Source organism: Symphalangus syndactylus, chromosome 4, assembly GCF_028878055.3.
Source record: "Symphalangus syndactylus isolate Jambi chromosome 4, NHGRI_mSymSyn1-v2.1_pri, whole genome shotgun sequence".
Lineage (NCBI taxonomy): Eukaryota > Metazoa > Chordata > Mammalia > Primates > Hylobatidae > Symphalangus > Symphalangus syndactylus.
The window spans coordinates 130,462,966-130,483,474 of record NC_072426.2 but is presented as its reverse complement, the minus strand read 5'-3'; the positions used below and the strand labels follow the sequence as shown (position 1 = coordinate 130,483,474).

The 20,509-nt window shown below is 33.0% G+C and overlaps 1 protein-coding gene across 3 annotated transcripts in view; it reads right to left on the bottom strand.

Moving 5' to 3' along the window:
- The window catches only part of GLRB (glycine receptor beta), a 92,519-nt gene that overhangs the window by 24,820 nt on the left and 47,190 nt on the right, over nucleotides 1-20,509 (bottom strand). For all 3 annotated transcript variants that reach the window (XM_055276237.2, XM_055276240.2, XM_055276238.2), the window contains exons 5-7: nucleotides 5,767-5,996; nucleotides 5,579-5,661; nucleotides 3,515-3,655 (exon numbers count right to left, since the gene is read on the bottom strand). In XM_055276237.2, the coding sequence (XP_055132212.1) occupies nucleotides 3,515-3,655; nucleotides 5,579-5,661; nucleotides 5,767-5,996 (454 nt within the window). The remainder of the gene's footprint in view (nucleotides 1-3,514; nucleotides 3,656-5,578; nucleotides 5,662-5,766; nucleotides 5,997-20,509) is intronic.

The following is a 20,509-nucleotide window of genomic DNA, read 5'->3' as shown; positions in this document are numbered from 1 at the left end:
CAAATAGATTAGAAATCTTTTCTTTTCCCAATGTGATTTAGAATCATTGCCACCTCTGAGAGGTTACACAGACAGTAGAGCTAATATGTAACAAAAATAATTGCTTTTGACTGAAGCAAATTCTATTCATGCCAAATGCTTACATATTCTATTAAAGACGAGAAATGCAAGTGTTTCTTTTTTACAATTGAATTTCATTAAAATTAGACAATATATCAAGTCATTCACAGGTTTTAAAAGGATGTAAAAAAATAACAATGAAAAATCTCCCTTTCTTTTCTTTTCCCACCTTTTGCCTTAACTCCCTGCCTGGACAAAAAGAACATATGTTTCTAACTAACAATCACGTGCAATATTGCAAAAACAGAATCTTTCATAAGTACAATTGCTACAATTAAGAAGGCTCAAAATATTTCCTAAAACTGATTCTGAAGTACATGACTTTGTAGTAGTATCACTAAGTCAAATTAGTTTTCTATTCACCTAGTTCATATAAAATGTTTCTCAACAAATTATATATTTTTAGGTAGTCTCAGTTGTCACAAATATTATAACGATTTACTACAAAGTAGCACAGTTTAAAATAAAATTTTCCATTCCATCCCATTATGTTTAAATGATAGCCCATTAACATGGGTCCTGCGATTTGAAGCAAGTTTCCATCGTGTCCCTTTTATGAAGGTACCCACTAGGGGAGCTTCACAAGACTTGGATGCATTTAGCAGTAAAATACATGCTTGGATATTATAGTGATTTGCTCCATAAAATTTTATGAGAAACATTTCTTCATCTTTTTTTGATCTTTTCCTAGTATTGTTACATTTATGAGAGGCAGGTGGGCAGCTAATTGATATAAATGTTCATTGGGCAAATTCAATTTACTTTCTATTTCCTGTGAAGTTTTATTCCATTATTCACACAGGCTTCCAATTTGAGTATTTTTGTATACTTGCTTTCCCACATATTTCTCCACTTTTCTTATTTCTATAATCATAAAAAAGCATAATTTTAATAAAGTTGAAGCTGCATTATTATTTCTATACAAATTAAATATTGGCTATCATTTTTATGTATTGCTCATATATATATTTACACTTTCCCATTTTTCTATGCTGTTAACTATTGCATGTACTTTCAATGTCTTATTTTTCTAACTAGATTTCTAATTATCCAAACATTAAAATATATTTTACTTATATTCAGATGATAATTCATAAAAGTACTGATCAAGTCCCTGAAACATACTAAGTGCCAAAAAATATTGTTAGGCACAAGTTGTTTTGTTGTTGTTTTCTGTAGCTAATGAGATTTCAGTGAATTATTTATGACTCAAAAAATTCCACAAAAAAAGCTTATAACCCTTGAGTAATCCCCCAAATTCTGTCTACCATAGCACACCTTCTAATTTTATTCTAAGAACTAAAATGAATTATATTTTACTTTGTTCACTTGTTTACCACATTGAAATATGGCTCTCTAAAGGGCAGGGAACTTTCTTTTATTCACTACTGAGTCCACAGATATTTTTCTTTAAGTAGAGCTTAAAAGTGAAAAAATGAACACTCCTAGGACTTTCAAAGCTATTATATAATCATATGCTATTACATAAAATTACAAATAAAATTGCTAGCGTCATTTTCATCTCTAAGAAATTTAAAATTCCAATAGAGTCTCCTTCAAATTTCTCAAAACAATTTAGACACTGTTCTTTTTGAAATGTTAAGCATATAATCTGGATGTGGGTAACAATTTTCAAACTATAATAGGACTCCACAGGTATTAATCGTATAACAGTATCAGACTCCTCTCCCACAGCATCACTGTAACTGTCTGACCTTGGGCAAGTGTCTATGTCATTATCCTAATGTGTACAATGAGGATAATAAAAGTACTTAATTCATAGAATTGTTGGGATGATTAAGTTAAATAATTCCTGCAAAGAACTAAAAACAATGCCTAGTATAGCAAGAGATCAAAAACCTATCTACTAAGTACTCGTTCTTATACCACAGTCTCAAAAATCTCTAAAAACTATAATCTTCTTAATTTGACGTACAAATGGAAGATGGAATACTACTCTTGGTCCCATGGCTGACAGTAATTTGCCTGGCGACATTTAATCAGTAATAAGTCACCAGTAATAAGTAATTTAATAAGTAATGTATTCACTCTGCTCTTCAGTTATTTTATGTGTTAAATAAAAGAGCTGCCTCAGAATTATCAGTTAGATCACTTCCATATCTAACTATCTATGACTTCTTCATTGAATACTTTGATGGTCAAATTTTTAATAGCTTTGCATTTTTTACTTTTAAAAACCTCGATAATTATTTAGCAATATATTTGACTATTATCTCTGTTTTCCTAATGTACTATAAGCTTTAAGAAGAAGGAATGCTTACATATTAAAGTTGTATCATTTGCTAATGTATTTTGAAGTCAACAATAGATGTTTAACTGTATCCCCAAGCTGCCTAGTATTGTCTTTATCACAACACTGTAAATATGTAATGTTTTAAATTATATGTTGCCTTGATGATGTCATGAGGATAGCATTCTAGCTCATTCTGTCAGCATTCTACAAACATCTGATCTCTCTCAGTTTTGCACAATTATACTATATACATTTTATTATTTCAAGTCAACATGCATTTTGCAATAAAGCTTTAATTATATCTATTTCTGAATATTTTTGTTATGATTTACTTCCAAATGCAGAATTAGAATTGTGCAATAACTTACATGTTGAACTGATTATTATTACTAATAATCAAAATTGAATAATCTTTATATTGCTAAGTGAAATAACACTATATTCAATATCTAAAACCCTCACTAACCTAGAACTACTAGCAGAAAATAAAAGGTTGAACACTAATCATATTATGACAGTATTGAGTAGTGAGTACTGTACTTTCTGCAAAAGCTCCATGCAACTTAATGAATGAGGTTAATTTGTTTTCCTTTTCATAACTGGCTGTTCTGTGACCTAGGTCAAGAAGACTGTACAGGGAATATTTACTGATGTCCAGTTATTTCACATTCTTATTGCTTCCTGCATAGCATAAGGATCAATGTTTTTTAAAATTAAGAATATGGGCCAACCACCATCTAAAAACTACCCAAAAGACAATGGGTGAACATATATAGATTATTTTGTTTATATCTAAAATGTTCAGTCCCAAATGGAATCCTGCCAGAAGTAGAATTTCTTGACAACATCTGAAAACCACTACCTGAGAGAGTTTTCATTACTAACATAAACAATTAAAAACCTCTCACCATGAGAATTACATGAAGAAAAATCAAGCATGTCTATCTAATAATTAAAAGTTCAAAAAACTTTAGTGAATACAATTCTGTGAAAGACTTAAACATATGAATGTAAAGATAAATTATTTGCTAATTTAATTTTAAGTTTTAGCCAATTATTTTCTACTCTCCCCTTGGCTATGTATTAATTAAAATGTATCTTTGAAATACAACTTCGTTTTATTTAAAGACTATTACTTACCAGTGCCTTTATAGTATTTTGTACAGTTACCATATTCAATATCTTCCTTTTTGATATCAAATTGAGGCAAGGCAATTTTTTCTAATTGCACAGGATCTCCTGACTGCCAGATAAATCGTAAATCATCAGTTGTGTAACCAACTATAAACAAAAATAAATAAATGTTAGTTTAAAATATAATTTATAATGCTTTTTAAATATTTTCATAATCCAAATCTTAAACATAGCAAAGGAAAGAAAATAAGACCTTCTTATATGAAATTGTAATTTAAAATGTAAAGAGGTAAAACCCATGGTCACTAATGGAAGTACTAGTACAAGAGTTAAAGATATTCATCTTAAAGAAAGAACAAGTTTAAATAATAAGCATACTGCACAGATTTAAAATCCTAGGGCATCATATACAATAACTTATTTCTGTATGTCAGAATTATTTTTTAATGGTCATCAATAAAAAGGTAATAACTAAGTGATGCAAGCTTTCTGAATGTATACATTTACAATCATGTAATATGCTCCCTGGGATTGTTAAAAGAAATGTAATCATTGAAACATCTAAATTTTTTTTAAGAAATTGGCCTAGTGCGGTGGCTCACACCTGTAATCCCAGCACTTTGGGAGGTCAAGGCGGGTGGATCACGAGGTCAGGAGTTCGAGACCAGCCTGGCCAATATGGTGAAACCCCATCTCTACTAAAAATACAAAAATAAATTAGCCAAGCACGGTGGTGGACGCTTGTAATCTCAGCTACTCGGGAGGTTGAGGCAGGAGAAATCGCTTGAATCCGCAAGGTGGAGGTTGCAGTGAGCCAAGATCGCACCACTGTAGTCTAGCCTGGGTGACAGAGCAAGACTCTGTTTTAAAAAATAATAATAATAATCATTATGATCACTGCAAAATTCCCTAAAGGAGTTGCATCACCATAGAAGGCCAATAAAATAATCCCTCAAAGGGACATAATTACAGCATCATTTCAGCATCCTGAAGCACACACATTTTGGGCTTAGGTATGTGGCTACAATTTAAGGAATTTTACAGCATACACTAATCTACTATCGAACTCAAAAGTGTATATATTTTTGAAAGTAATACTTTAGTGCATCCAGTAATGGGATCAAAATGTAAATGCACTGTTGGAAGTTTTCTACAAGTACATCTTGACATGCAGGCACTCATATAAAATACATACAAAAACATAGACATGTGCAAACATATAAACACATACACGGGCAAAATCTCATTTTATAGTTAGAAAGAAATAAATACTGCTCAAATTTAGGATCCATTTCAGTACATTATTTAAAAAACAACCACAAAGTAACTTTAGACATATAACCTAGAATACATATGCAAGATATTTTGCCAGGTAATTATTCTTTACTCTCTGAAGAAATAGACGACCTTATTATAAGATGATCCATGTATTCAGGCTAAACATTCCTTGCATTTGTGTGTTTTTTTTTTTTTGAGGTTTATGTCCTACTTTTATTTTCAAAAGATAAGCATCATGGGAAATTAATTAGTACATTTTATAGATAAATAATAATTTCAATTAATACACCTAGGGTACCTTTTAATAACTGAAAAATATATGATCAAATAAACATTAAAAATACAATTTTGTAAAAAAATCGTTTACATTTCTTTACGTTCATAGAGAATGAATGCTTAGTTGGATTTACAGAACATTTTTCAATGTTTTCCAAATTTTCTGCTAAGAAAATCTGGTTTTAACATCAGAAATGCTATTGAAATTAGGACGTCATTTTCTCTTTTACCTTGCCTGTATTACTAACTCAAATAACAATGGCAATTGGAATGTTAGAAGTATACACCTACATCAATGAACTGAAATAAGGCTAGTACAAAAATGATTTATCTTAATACAAGTTAATATAGTATTAATAAAAGAGTAACTATAATTTCCCTAAATAAATTATTTTAATGACTATTTATAATCAAAGCACTAGTTTCACCACTGTTATCTAACATGTCAGTAGAATGTATTACCCAGACATTTTAAACACTTTATTTTCATAATCAATTATGTTCTCATTTACGTACAGCTCTCCAGTTGCATCTTGCAACGTTGTGTATCCATGGGAAACAACGTCAAGTCCAATGGGCATGAAAGAGTAATAGATAACCTGGAAGTAGAAATGGGTCTTAGAAATAATTTAATATACTTCTCTGTCATCCATTGATTTTAGAAGGAAAATATAAATGCACAAATATTAAATATAAAAGAGTACCTCATGCTGACAAGGACATCTCCATCACGAAAAATAAAGAGAAGGATGTTTTCCTGGGTTACATCATGAAAATTGGCACTTTTTTCATTTGCAAAAAATAAATCAGGTTTCCATAAACACTTGTACATCGTTGGATCCACTGTCAGTGCATCTGAACTCCTAAAATCACTGGGGAGCTTCAGCCTGGGGTCATTCCATTTTTGTCTCAGGAAGATGTTAACTCTATAGTCCTAAAGAAAAAGTACATGCGTGCACATGTGTATGTTTATTGCTTTTTTTTTTTTTTTTTGAGACAGAGTCTCGCTGTCGCCCAGGCTGGAGTGCAATGGCGCGATCTCGGCTCACTGCAGGCTCCGCCCCCCGGGGTTCACGCCATTCTCCTGCCTCAGCCTCCCGAGTAGCTGGGACTACAGGCGCCCGCCACCTCGCCCGGCTAATTTTCTGTATTTTTAGTAGAGACGGGGTTTCACTGTGTTAGCCAGGATGGTCTCGATCTCCTGACCTCGTGATCCGCCCGCCTCGGCCTCCCAAAGTGCTGGGATTACAGGCGTGAGCCACCGCGCCCGGCCGTTTATTGCTATTTTAAAGAACTTATTCGGCCCCAAAACAAAAAGGGTTACAATGATTAGTGGCACAAATATTTTTGTTCTTCCAACATCAACCAAGATCACAACAACTGTGTCACTAAAGGAGAGCTCCATTAGCTTTATAAAGACACTTGTCTCTACGTAATTACTCTCTGCAGACATTCTGTAGCACTTGCTAGCTCAAACATCAGAATATAACCTTGTTGATAATTCCTTTACCTTTATACAAACACCAATTATTACAGTTGATTAGATGGTAGCACCATAAAAGCCTGAGAATCACTAAGTATTACTATCATTCTTCCCCAAAACTTTTTGTCCAAGTATATACATATCTTAAAATTAAAATTCATAATGAAATTTAGATTATTACTTAATATCTGATGATTATTGTGACACCTACAAAAATTAATTCAAGAATGTCCAAGACTAAAACTTATCTATTTCATGGAGTGAAGGCTTTCAACAGACACAATGTGGCAAACGTTTTTATCCATTGCAGGAAGACACGCATGGCCCTCTACTTTAGAGGGAACGCACATTAGTTTCAAGCATTTTCTAATAAAATATGAATTATACTACCTTAGCCAAAGCATGTGGCTGATAGCCACTTAACATCATTTTGAACACTCAATGTAATTCATTTCAAATTATTTGCTGAAAATGTTCCTTGAAATACACAGACTGAAAATTATTCTATTACGTTCTGTATTAGTCTGTTCTCATGCTACCAATAAAGACATACCTAAGAATGGGTAATTTATAAAGGAAAGGGGTTTAGTTGACTCACAGTTCAAATGGCATGGGAGGCTTCACAGTCATGACAGAAGGTGAAGGAGGAGCAAAGGCATGATTTACACGGTGGCAGGCAAGACAGCACGTACAGGGGAACTCTCCTTTATAAAACCATGAGATCTCATGAGGCTTATTCACTATCATAAGAAAAATAGGGAAATAACTTCCCCTCATAATTCAATTATCTCCCACCAGGTCCCTCCCACAACATGTGAGAATTATGGGAGCTACAATTCAAGATGCCATTTGGGTGGGGACATGCCCAAACCATATCACCACCTTTAGGTGATGTATTTTATCAAGGTAAATCACCAAAACCCTAAAACTTTGAATTGCTATATTTAAAATATGCATTCATAATATTATGATAAAATATTATGTCCTTAATTTGATATTAAGTTTCAGTATAAGAAATAACCAGATGCAGCTGTGTATGTATATTTTACATACTTGTTGTTAAAGCTATGACCCTTTATTGTAATCAATGACCCTTATATCAAAATACACAGGATGAATTCCTTATTTAATTTTTAAGTTGTTAGAAATATATTACTATCATACCATTATATAGGTATTTACCATGTGCTAAGTAAAAATCACATTTAATCTCAGAGTTTACACTATCAAAATGCTCTCCTGATGCTTTTATATGCTTTATATGACTGGAAAAAAAGACTTAATTGTGTTTTTCTTTTAGTCTTGTAGCTGGGAAGCTAAACATTAACTCTACTACCAATTGCATTAACAATTTATCTCTCATATCCTGGTGCAATTATCATTGTATGTCTCTTACACATTCAGTTCTTTCTCAATTACTACATTGTAGTTTTCTTATCATATACCTCAACTCTTTCTGAAACAGGGATGGATAGAAAATAAAATAACAGTTGAGATATTGTCTTATTCTTGACAAGAGAATTTCAGTATTATTTGGGTGTAGCTGCCAAGAAACATTGCCAATGTGGCTTCCAGAGTTAGAATGCTTTATTTCAGCCTAATATTAGTTTATCTCCTTTTGATAGAATATTACATAAATGTATAGGGATATAAGTATTAAAACCTTATAGGTATTCTTTATTTACTTTAGATTTTTATTTTTATTTTTGAGACAGGGTCTTGCTCTGTTGCCTAGGTTGGAGTGCAGTGAAACTATCACAGCTCACTGCAGCCTCAATCTCCTGGGTAATTAAAAAAAAATTGTATACAGATGATATCACATTATGTTGGCCAGGCTGGTCTCGAAAGCCCGGGCTCAAGCAAACTTCCCTCCTTGGTCTCACAAAGTACTAGGATTATAGACATGAGCCACCATACTCAGCCACTTATTGGTATTCTTTATCCAGACCAAAACAAATATCTTTGGGAATGTATGCTGATTGGCTGCTCAGTAATTAATTTCTAAAGATTTTATATCACTATTTTATAATAATATTCATGGTATTATCTGACAGAAATTAAAGAAATGCTAGTATTTAAGTTCAACATGTTTTGCATAATTAAAAAAGAAGTCATTCTATATTTTTGGGGTGAAAGTTCATAAATTAAGCCTGTATCATACAATATTCCCCTTAAAATTTCCATACATGAACACATGTTTTGGAAGCATAATTCCATGTTCTACCTATTTTCAAAATGGTATGGTTAACTAATCTAAAATTATATACAAAAAATAGCTTTGTTTTTAAATTTCTTTTTTTTTTTTTTTTTTTTTTTTACTGCAGAACATTAATTATTTTAATATACATTTCTTACAACCATGAGCATCAGTCAGGAATCTAGTTTTTACTCTCCCCGAATTATAGAATCAAATCAAATGTTTCTTAAAATATGTAAAGAATCAATAAGGTTGAGCAATCATATGGTGAAGTCATAGTTGTCAGACGTGGGCTGTAAGGCTGTGAACCTAGATGATGGTGCATCCATGACAGTAGACACAGCCAGAGGAAGCTTAGGCAGGAAGGGACAGCGGCTATGGTAGAGAAGTCCTGTAGAAACTTTCTATGATTAATACAAGACAGGTTTTGCATTATAAGACAAGATATTCTGTGAAATTGTAGGGCTGACAGCTGTCTTCCACAAAGCTATGAAGAAAGTAAATGTAGAAGTACAGATGAAACACTGGAAATCTAAGCAGTTCTGGGCCACGGAGCCAGTGGCTTGACAGCAGGACTTGAGAACCTATTTTGAATGATGTATGGAATGATTTGAAATGTTGAAGGTTTAACAGATTTGTAACTGGTTTATCTAAGTTGTGTTTTTTTTTTTATTTTCTAATAATTTCTTTGTTTATAAAATTTCAATGAAAGAGTTTTAGTTAAATATAGTTGGAATTGAGAAATGTAATCTTAGGTAGAACCAATCATACATCTGTTTAGTATATTAAGTTCCAGTAGTATCAACAGACAGCAGGCACCCTGAGTGTTAATGTTACTCTAACTAGGGACCCTGTTTAAACTGGCACCTGCAAAGATGGTCTTATGACTCTACCTGTAAGCACAATTACTGGGTTTATTTGTTAAGGCAATATTCGGAAATGTTATCAACTAAGAACAAGCCTTCAAAGTAAAAAGTAAAGTAAATCATTTTCTTGAGCTGTCTTATTTTAAGCTTGATTGTAAATCAGTATAACTGCAAAAGATAAACTCATGTTTAAGTTTATAGTAAAAAAAATTTGGAATCCTACCAAACAGCATTTAAAAAATTCCTAATTGTTTTGAGTGTGAAGTCCACATTAAGTACGTTTTGCTATTTTTTTTTTTTTTTTTTTTATTATATTTTAGGGTTTTAGGGTACATGTGCACAATGTGCAGGTTTGTTACGTATGTATCCATGTGCCATGTTGATTTCCTGCACCCATTAACTCGTCATTTAGCATTAGGTGTATCTCCTAATGCTGTCCCTCCCCCCTCCCCCCACCCCACAACAGTCCCCGGAGCGTGATGTTCCCCTTCCTGTGTCCATGAGTTCTCATTGTTCAATTCCCACCTATGAGTGAGAACATGCGGTGTTTGGTTTTTTGTCCTTGCGATAGTTTACTGAGAATGATGTTTTCCAGTTTCATCCATGTCCCTACAAAGGACACGAACTCATCATTTTTTATGGCTGCATAGTATTCCATGGTGTATATGTGCCACATTTTCTTAATCCAGTCTATCGTTGTTGGACATTTGGGTTGGTTCCAACTCTTTGCTATTGTGAATAGTGCCGCAATAAACATACGTGTGCATGTGTCTTTATAGCAGCATGATTTATAGTCCTTTGGGTATATACCCAGTAATGGGATGGCTGGGTCAAATGGTATTTCTAGTTCTAGATCCCTGAGGAATCGCCACACTGACTTCCACAATGGTTGAACTAGTTTACAGTCCCACCAACAGTGTAAAAGTGTTCCTATTTCTCCACATCCTCTCCAGCACCTGTTGTTTCCTGATTTTTTAATGATGGCCATTCTAACTGGTGTGAGATGGTATCTCACTGTGGTTTTGATTTGCATTTCTCTGATGGCCAGTGATGAGGAGCATTTCTTCATGTGTTTTTTGGCTGCATAAATGTCTTCTTTTGAGAAGTGTCTGTTCATGTCCTCTGCCCACTTTTTGATGGGGTTGTTTGTTTTTTTCTTGTAAATTTGTTTGAGTTCATTGTAGATTCTGGATATTAGCCCTTTGTCAGATGAGTAGGTTGCAAAAATTTTCTCCCATTGTGTAGGTTGCCTGTTCACTCTGATGATAGTTTCTTTTGCTGTGCAGAAGCTCTTTAGTTTAATGAGATCCCATTTGTCGATTCTGGCTTTTGTTGCCATTGCTTTTGGTGTTTTAGACATGAAGTCCTTGCCCACACCTATGTCCTGAATGGTATTACCTAGGTTTTCTTGTAGGATTTTAATGGTTTTAGGTCTAACATATAAGTCTTTAATCCATCTTGAATTAATTTTTGTATAAGGTGTAAGGAAGGGATCCAGTTGCAGCTTTCTACATATGGCTAGCCAGTTTTCCCAGCACCATTTATTAAATAGGGAATCCTTTCCCCATTTCTTGTTTTTGTCAGGTTTGTCAAAGATCAGATAGTTGTAGCTATGCGGCATCATTTCTGAGGGCTCTGTTCTGTTCCATTGATCTATGTCTCTGTTGTGGTACCAGTACCATGCTGTTTTGGTTACTGTAGCCTTGTAGTATAGTTTAAAGTCTTTAAATTTCTATAGGAATTTTAATAGTGTTTCTCCATGGGAAGTTTGCTATCCTAAATCCTTCTTGAAATCTTATGAATGTTTCTACACAACCCAAGAATACATTTGTGTTTTTTATCAGTACATTAAGTCCAAGCATTTTAATCAGCAGAAAGCTGTGTAGGATAGAGAAGAGCCCTACATAGCCTTGACAAAATAACAACCAACTATGAAAAAATTAGAAATGATGTAAGAACACTTTATTTATAGTCAACCTCCATTTTTAGTCTTTATACCTTCATAAATAACTTTTTAAAAATTTATAATAACGTAATTTATAAAGGCTGGTATAATGGAAACAGCACGGGCTTGGAAAGGTAAAAGGGCTGATTAAGAGTTCACCTCTAAGTCTTAAAAGTTTGGCCCTGAGCAAGTTTCTTAGCCCTTCGAAACTCAGTTTCTTAATATAGTGTGTGTGTGTGTGTGTGTGTATATATGATATATAGGATATATATAGAGGATATATGTATAGGATATATACATAGGATTATATATGGAGGATATATATAGGATATATATAGAGGATACATATATAGGATAGATAGATATGTATAGGATATATATATATATAGAGAGAGGATATATATAGATATCCTAATGTGAGGATTAAATAAAATACTCAGTGTAAAGGATTAACATATAACCTGCTATATAAATAAACAGGTTTCCTTTATTTTCTTCCCATTTTGCATCCTTGGGAATCCAGCTACAGATTAGATCACAGACTTTCAGAGAACATTTATTTAAATTCCATCTAAATCCCTAGGTAAATGAAATCATTCATTCAAAAATTATTTATTAATGATATATTCATTTTCATGGTCTGGTTAGCAAGGATAAAGCTGTGAGCTCCCCTTGCTTTTAAAAAAATAACCATAAGGGACATTGAACATCAGTCAAACATAACTTGAAAAAGGCTATGTAAACATAAAACAAAAACCAGTTCACAATGCACATCTAATTTTGACTCCGAAGATCGGTTTCAGCTAACTAATGAATTGATACCTATGCTTAGACCTGTAGTTAGAGAAATCTGGGTCTAAATTCTGTGCTAAATAATTTGCTATATGGGTTTAAGTCAAGTTATTTAACTTCTCTGAGCCTCAAATTCCTTGTCAGTAAAATTAGTCCACAGTTACTCTAAGAGTTAAAGGAAATACTCTACCGAAAGCATGAAACCTGGCCCCAAGTGAGTACTCACAAAAGTTTATTACTTTTATTATATGTATTATTAACATTATTATCATTATGTCTATTATCACCATTTTGAATATGCAGACATTACTATTGACAGCATTCCTTTTCTATTATTGTAAAGATGTTACCTAGAAGTTTTAGTTGGCTGCTAAACATTATTAAAGCTAACATTTTACTAATTCTTCAAAAGCTTTTAGAAGGCATTTTTATATGTACTAAACATCAAGCACTACATTAGGTGCTAGCCATACAGAGATCAACACAAAATGGTACTAGAAAACAAATCTGAGATTTTCAGACTATTATTCGGATTTCACTGACTAGAGATATATGAAGTAACATGGCAAACTTGTTGTGTGGACTACTTGTTACTATGGTCCAGATTAAATTCAGTGATTAAAGAGGCTCATTTAAAAACTGGTTTTGCTGGACTATGTTAAACAATCATTCCTTCCTTTATTTGTTCATTAATTCAACAGTTATTCATTAATAAAGACTTCCCATGTTCAAAGGTCTGAGCTATCTGGGAGGGATAAGAACATGGGGTCCATATCCTCAGGAAGTGATGATTGAACAAGTCATGAAACAATTGGTAAAGACCTTAAGGGATGTAAGAACAAAGCAATACTTGTTGAGAGAATAAATGATCACGTCAGACACCAGGGATCAGGAAAGGCTGTAGAACTTAAATCTGGTGAGGTTCCCAAAGAGTAAAAACTTTGACAGGTGGTGGGTGACACATGGGAAAAGCAGAATAAAGACAGAGGCAAAAAGACACCACTTCTTAATCAGTTTCATCAACAATACAATATAATCAATCATAGTAAGAATGATTAAATATCAAGATAGAGAAAATGGCCCAAACAATTCAGGGGCCAAGCAAGAGACAGTGGAAAGGTAGGAGTTAAAATCAAGGCCGAGATATATACCAAGAACTCTTGAAACTCAACCACAGAAAACAAACAACTCAATTAAAAAATGTCCAAAAGACCTGAACGGATACTACCCCAAAGAATATATACAGATGGCAAATAAGTGTATGAAAAGATGTTCAACATCCTATGACATCAGGGAAATGCAAATTAAAACAACAATCAGATACCACTACACACCTGTTTGAATGGCCATAATCCAGAACACTGACAATAACGAACGCAAGGATGTGGAAAAACTGGAAAAAACTCATTCATTATTGATAAAAATTAAAAACTGTTCAGCCACTTTGGAGACAGTGGTTTCTTACAAAACAAAACATACTTTTACCATATGATCCAGCAATCACACTCCTAGGTATTCGCCCAAAGGAGCTGAAAACATGTCAGCACAAAACCCTTCACTTGGATGTTTATTGTAGCTTTATTCATAATTGATGAAAATGTCATTCGGTAGATGAATGGGTAAGTAAACTGTGTTACATTCAGACAATGGAATATTATTTAGTGTTAAAAAGAACTGAACAATCAAGCCATGAAAAGATATGGTGTAACATTAAGTGCATAACATTAAGTGAAAGAAGCCAATCTGAAAAGGCTGCATAATGTACGATTCCAATTATCTGACATTCTGGAAAAGGCAAAACTATGGAGACAATAAAAAGATCAGTGGTGCCAGAATTCAGAGAGGAGAAAGGGATGAACAGGCAAAGCACAGATGATTTTTAGGGCAGCTACAGATTTTAGGGCAGTGAAACTCTTCTGTATGATACTATAATGGTGAATATATATCATTATACATTTGACAAAACCCATAGAATGTTCTAAACTAGGAATGAAAGCTAATATAAAAGATAAACTTTGGAGGATAACATCTAATTATGTTTGGTAACAAATGTACCAATTTGGTGTGTTTATCCATCCATTTAGTAAATGACATTTTTGTCAATTATGAATAAAGCTACAATAATGTCTACATTGAGTCTACTCTTAAAAAGTGAATGCAAAAAACACCATAAACAAAATCAAAGTCAAGAAATACAAGATTAAGAAAAAAAATCCAGAATTTTAAGATAAGGCAAAAATATTGTTTGTTCTTTGAATATCACACTAAAACAATGTCTAATAAGCCCAACTTAATGCCTGTGATTCTCCAGGACAATGTAACTTTGAATTGCTACTTTCTATTGATTAGGGTTATGACTGTAAAATTAGATAACTTTTAAAAATTGATGTTACTAATGATTTCTGTCTTGTAGAAAAAAAAATTCTCCAAGACTATGCCTATATGTCTCTGTATAACATTAACAAGTTTTGTATTAAATTTAACAATCAATTTCAGCTTTATTTCTTTCACTGCAGTCTCTTGAATTCTTCCTTGAATCAGCTTCACTATGCTGTTGGTTCCCTTATTAGTGCATCAAATAAATCATTGATATGTCTTCACTATAAGTCTGTCTTAAACTTTTAAAAATTATATATTTTCCTCAAAGAGCTAAACACAGAATTTATATATGATTCAGCAATTCCAATCCTAGGTATATACCCCCAAAATTGAAAGCAGACACTCCAACAGATACACTTGTACACCCATGTTCATAGCAACATTATTTACAGTAGCCAAAAGGTGAAAATAACCCATGTCCGTTAAGAGATAAACAACCAAAATTTGGTATGTACATGCACACACAATGGAATATTATTTGGCCATAAAAAAGGAATGAAATTCTGATACATATTACAACATGCATGAACCTTCAAAACATTACCAAAAAAAATCAAGACTAAGAATAGCTTTGTTCAAAATTATCACTTAGAGCAGGAATACAGAACAAAAACAAAAACAAGAAACACAAAAATACCTGGGAGGGTAAGCATTTAAAGGACTGGCTAGAAGACTGAAAAAGAAAAAAATCCTAAGAATGTGATTTCACCAAACCAAAAGAACAAAAGCTTTGTGATGGTCAACTGCAGCAAGCGCCACAGAAGGTAAAATACAAAAACAAACAAACAAACAAAAACACTGACTACTTTCAGCAAATGAGGAAGCCACTGAAGATTGTAGCAAAAACATTTTGGGTACAGTGGTGTATCAAAAACAAAATTGCAGGGGATTAAGGAGTGAATGGAAGACAAAGTTCCCTTCTATATAAGATAGGGATAATAATCATACACTCACAACATAGAGTTTTAGGAAGAATTCTGTGCGATGTTATATGCAAAGTACATGAACTGCACCTGGAGATATTAGGTGCTAAAAAACTTTTTCATTTTATTAGGAAATATCCTTCATGTTGTTGTTATTCCTTTTTAATGCTTGTAGAGTGCTTAATATGCTTTTTTGCTTCAAAAAATTCTGCATATAGTGTAACATATTTGGGTTTCTCTGTACTGAGATGATCTACCTACGATTACTTTGAACAGTCATTCACCTCTAGATCTCAAATCTCAACACAGTGCTAACATATATTTTTTAGCATCTCCTAAACTCTTCTTGCTTTAAGCTGCATCATTGTAACCTCAATACACCATAAAAAAAGTTCAAATGGGTCTCTACCCCAATTATTTTTTTTAAATAGAATTCCATCATTGTCATATTCTAATGAGCATCACCAAAACTGGAAATTGCCTACTTCATTGGTTCATTCAATGTATCGTCCTGATTATTACTTCTTATTTCATTATGAAAGTTCTTCAAAGATTCTTTTCTATTAATGAGGCCATATAATATTATGATTCAACACAAGTTCCAGCAAGCTTATGTGTCTTTTAAGAATATTTCAAATTTTTACAATTTAAGTTAATAGTTTGTGTTGAACATTCATTAAAAGATAAAAGCTCACTAGTTACATGTTTTGGTTAGTGTTTTATGAGTATTTTCAAATAATTACTAGTTATTGGCATTTCAAATGCTTTATATTAAGATAACCATCTTTGAAACCTATTTATTTTCATTTTCAATTATTCAATCACAGTAATTATAGCTCTATAATTTATTTTGCAAGAAACAAATTCCCATCAGAAACAGACTTCTTTTATGAGTGGGAAATTACTTAATTGCTTTTAAAGTACTTGGTGACAAATACTATTCATTGTTCATTCCAAATAGCACACTATTAATCATTATCTGAAAAAATGGATGGTCTCCAAAAACTTTTAGAACCAATTAACACCCAAATTAAACTATTTCTTCAAGGCAATAAAACATTTCACAACAAGACAATATAATCAGTTAAGTTTCATAAATGATATTTTAATATTAAGAACTGTTTGTATTTTGTAATGTTGTTAGAATAGCTCATATATGTAATCTTAAATTCATCTGTTTTCTTTGCATTATGGCAAAAATTAGCATTCAAATAAATAAAAGAGATCAGCTCTTATAGCATCTAGCAGCAATATAATTAAAGTTCTGTCAATAGCGCTATTAAAAGCCTGGTTTGAAAAGGATTTAAAATTTAGCCTCTAGTCAGGTTAAAATTTCATATAAGAATTGCAAGTTACCCGAATGCCTGTAAAAGCTCTTAGGTTATATAGTAGTGATTTTTCTCAATATATAATTTTTCAAGGTTTTTAATTAAAGATTCTTCAATAAAACCGTATGGATAATTAATTTTTCCAGATCTATGCTCATAGTCCACTTCTATTAGGAGAGCCTGCTAGGTGGTGCTGTGGTGCCACACTAGGCTGGAAACCCCATAAAGAATAGAAACCTGCTGAGGCTGAGTATAAAAAGCGTCCAATACACTTCTATTAAATACAGGAATGAGGAAATGCCTTCTGTATCATGTTGACAGTTCAGTTCAGGAAGTTGTCTAGCATTATTCACACCATTAATTTTTTTCATATCCATTAATAACAATAACCAAATTACTGGAAAGAGAAAACAAAACTTGGACATTTTTCATCCTTCCTCAATGCCTAATACAGTACTCTTACTTGTGAAATTTAATCACCAATGCTTCCAAATAATGTAACTTGAAGAAAAAAGGTAATGAGGGAAGTATCCATAATAAATTGTTCAGTTTCATGTACATACACTGAAAAAAGGTAACTTTGACATAGAGAAAGGAATAAAGTATATTTTAACTACTAAAAACGTATATATATATATATTTAAAAGTTACATCCTTAATAGAATTAACCTTAATGAGTGAGAGGTTTAAGTAATTACTCAATAAAATACAACTGATTAGTCTGGCATTTTCATATATGGAAAAAGTTATGTTATAATCAGATAATCCTTCAGCTGGACTTGGGAGGAAGTTATATGCAATCAGATAAACCTCCAGCAGAATTCAGAAGGAAAAAAAATACTAACAAATGCTCATCAGCATATGTACTAGTTTCCAATTGCCACTGTAACAAAATAACCAAAAACAGTGGCCTAAAGCACCACAAATTTAGTATCTTACAGTTCTGTAGCTTAGAAGACCAAAATCATGTTCACTGAGCTGAAGTCAATTGTTATGTCTGAAGGGTTGGTTCCTTTGAAGCCTCTGAGGAAAGAACCTGTTTCCTTTGGCTTCTTCAGCTTCTAGAGGTCACCTGCATTCCTTGAGTCGTGGTCCCTTCCTTGCATGACTACCGCTTCATGCTTCCTGCATCACAGCTACTACCACTGACCCTGATATTGCTGTCTCTGTCTTAGAAGAACGCTAGCAATTATACTGGCTCACTTGAAGAAACTGGGATACTCGCCCCCGATCTCCAAATATTTAATTTAATCACATCTGAAATGTCCTTTTTATTATATAAAACAGCACATCCACAGGTTTGAAACGGATAAAAATTTAGCCTCTAGTGAGATTAGAAATTTCATATAAGAATTGTGATTACCAGTGATTACATGAACATCTTTAGGGAGCCATTATTCAGCCAACAACAGAGTGCAAACCCTGAAGATGAATAACATGAGAAAAATAAATATGAAATCAGTTTAATGTTTATGATTTTACATCTAAGATGTAAAATCTACTAAGATATGTGAAATAAAAATGGGACAAATATGTCTAATATTATTCTACAGTAAATTCTATTATTCTATAGTACATGCTTTAAAATTAACAACAAAAACAAAACATAAATAGTAAACTTAGGCAAGTTTTAAGGAAAGCATTTTAAATCTAAATATAAAAATATATAAAATAAAATTGTTTTAAAACAACAAAGATGAGCAATTACCAAGAACTAGAATCAAGCATTTTTAGTGGATCTCAAATATGATTTTTTTTCTTGACAGTCACAGCTGTGTTTCCCAAAAGGAGTTGCAATCTATTATTAAAATAAACAAAAAGTCATGGAACAAAAAGGCATAGAAAGTCTGACAGGATCATGAATTATAGTGCAATAATAATTCAATATAATTACAAAGCATGCCTAAACTAAAGAAAGAAAATGGATTGTATAAACAGGCTTTTATTTCCATGAAAGAGCTTTTATGTATTTCTGATAAGGCAAAGTGTCAGTGTATAGATTATGACAATACACCATAATACCTAGTTTTCCCCACATAAGTTCAATAGGTCACATTTTCAATTATGAAAATCTTGCTGATTAAAGCCAAAGTTAGGAACTGAATGGAAACTCAACAAATATTGTAAGCATAACTGTAGAACAGATGTCACCTAGCACCTAACAAATCATTCTTCTCACTGTTTTGAATACTCTTATTTCAGTTGTCACAAGCAGTAGCACATAAACTGGTAGAACTAGAACTGACTGTTCCAGCAACTTCACATTGGGATGATAACATTTATTTGACAGTTTTGGTGATGCTACTGTTAATGTTGGTAAATACCACTTATAATATTGATAATGATACCTTACAAAAATGTAAGGTAGCAAAATACAAATGAGCACACAGACATGAGAAATAGGAACTATAAAGCTTCACAATGAGGCCATAAAACAGGCTGAAGCAGCATACAACCATAGAGATACGGAAGAGCTTAAGGAATATTAATAAGGCTGTAATTTTTCCTCCACTACACAATTATGGCTTATTAATAATGTGAGGTGACTTCTAGTTTAGCCAGCAACATTTAGCATCTAAATTTAGAGAAAAAAAGCAAAAACAAATTTTTTCCAAATGGAATTGGTTAAGATTTCCTGACAATAACATTAATGCCAATAACTTTGCTTGCTTCTCGGTTGATAATCAACATTATCCACTGATGAAATGGTCTGCCCCTCTTCCTTTAAAAGTTGCCCTCCATCTTTCTGACACCTGACTCGTGGCTATTCATGTTATATCTACTCCAGGCTCTGTGTTCTGCATTGTGCTTTCTTTAATAAGCACTATCTGCTGAAGTAGAATGGTTTGAACTTCAGAGGAAAGCACAGGACAATACTGAAGCTTTTTAAATGTTAAGACTTCCTTTGGCACGATCTCAGCTCACTGCAGACTCCACCTCCTGGATTCAAGTGATTCTCCAGCCTCAGCCTCTCAAGTAGCTGGGATAACTGGTGTGCACCACCACGCCCGGCTAATTTATTTATCTATTTATTTATTTGTATTTTTAGTATAGATGGGGTTCACAATGTTGGCCAGGCTGGTCTTATACTCCTGACCTCAAGTGATCCACCTGCCTCAGCTTCCCAAGTTCCTGGGATTACAGACATGAGCCACTGTGCCTGGCCAGGACTTCCTTTATTTTTGTAGATCCTTGTAGGGGAGATTTCTAGGAGGCCAGTAATAGTCAAAGCCACACATATACAGTAGGACTGCTAATACAATTAGAAATAATTCAGTTTTTAGGATAATATACTATTGTGAAATTTTAAATTAATTTGCTAATGTATGACAACCAAAAAGTCATCATCACTGGCATAGTGGTTGCTATGCCAGTCAAAATACCATCGTTTTAATTTGCAACTTATTCACTCCCTTTAGTAACACAGCAAGGACACAACAGACTCAAACACAAGCCTGTTGGATGACACAACTCACACACAGCCCACCATTATAGTGCCATGAATGTACATCCTATATGTAGACAAATCTAATA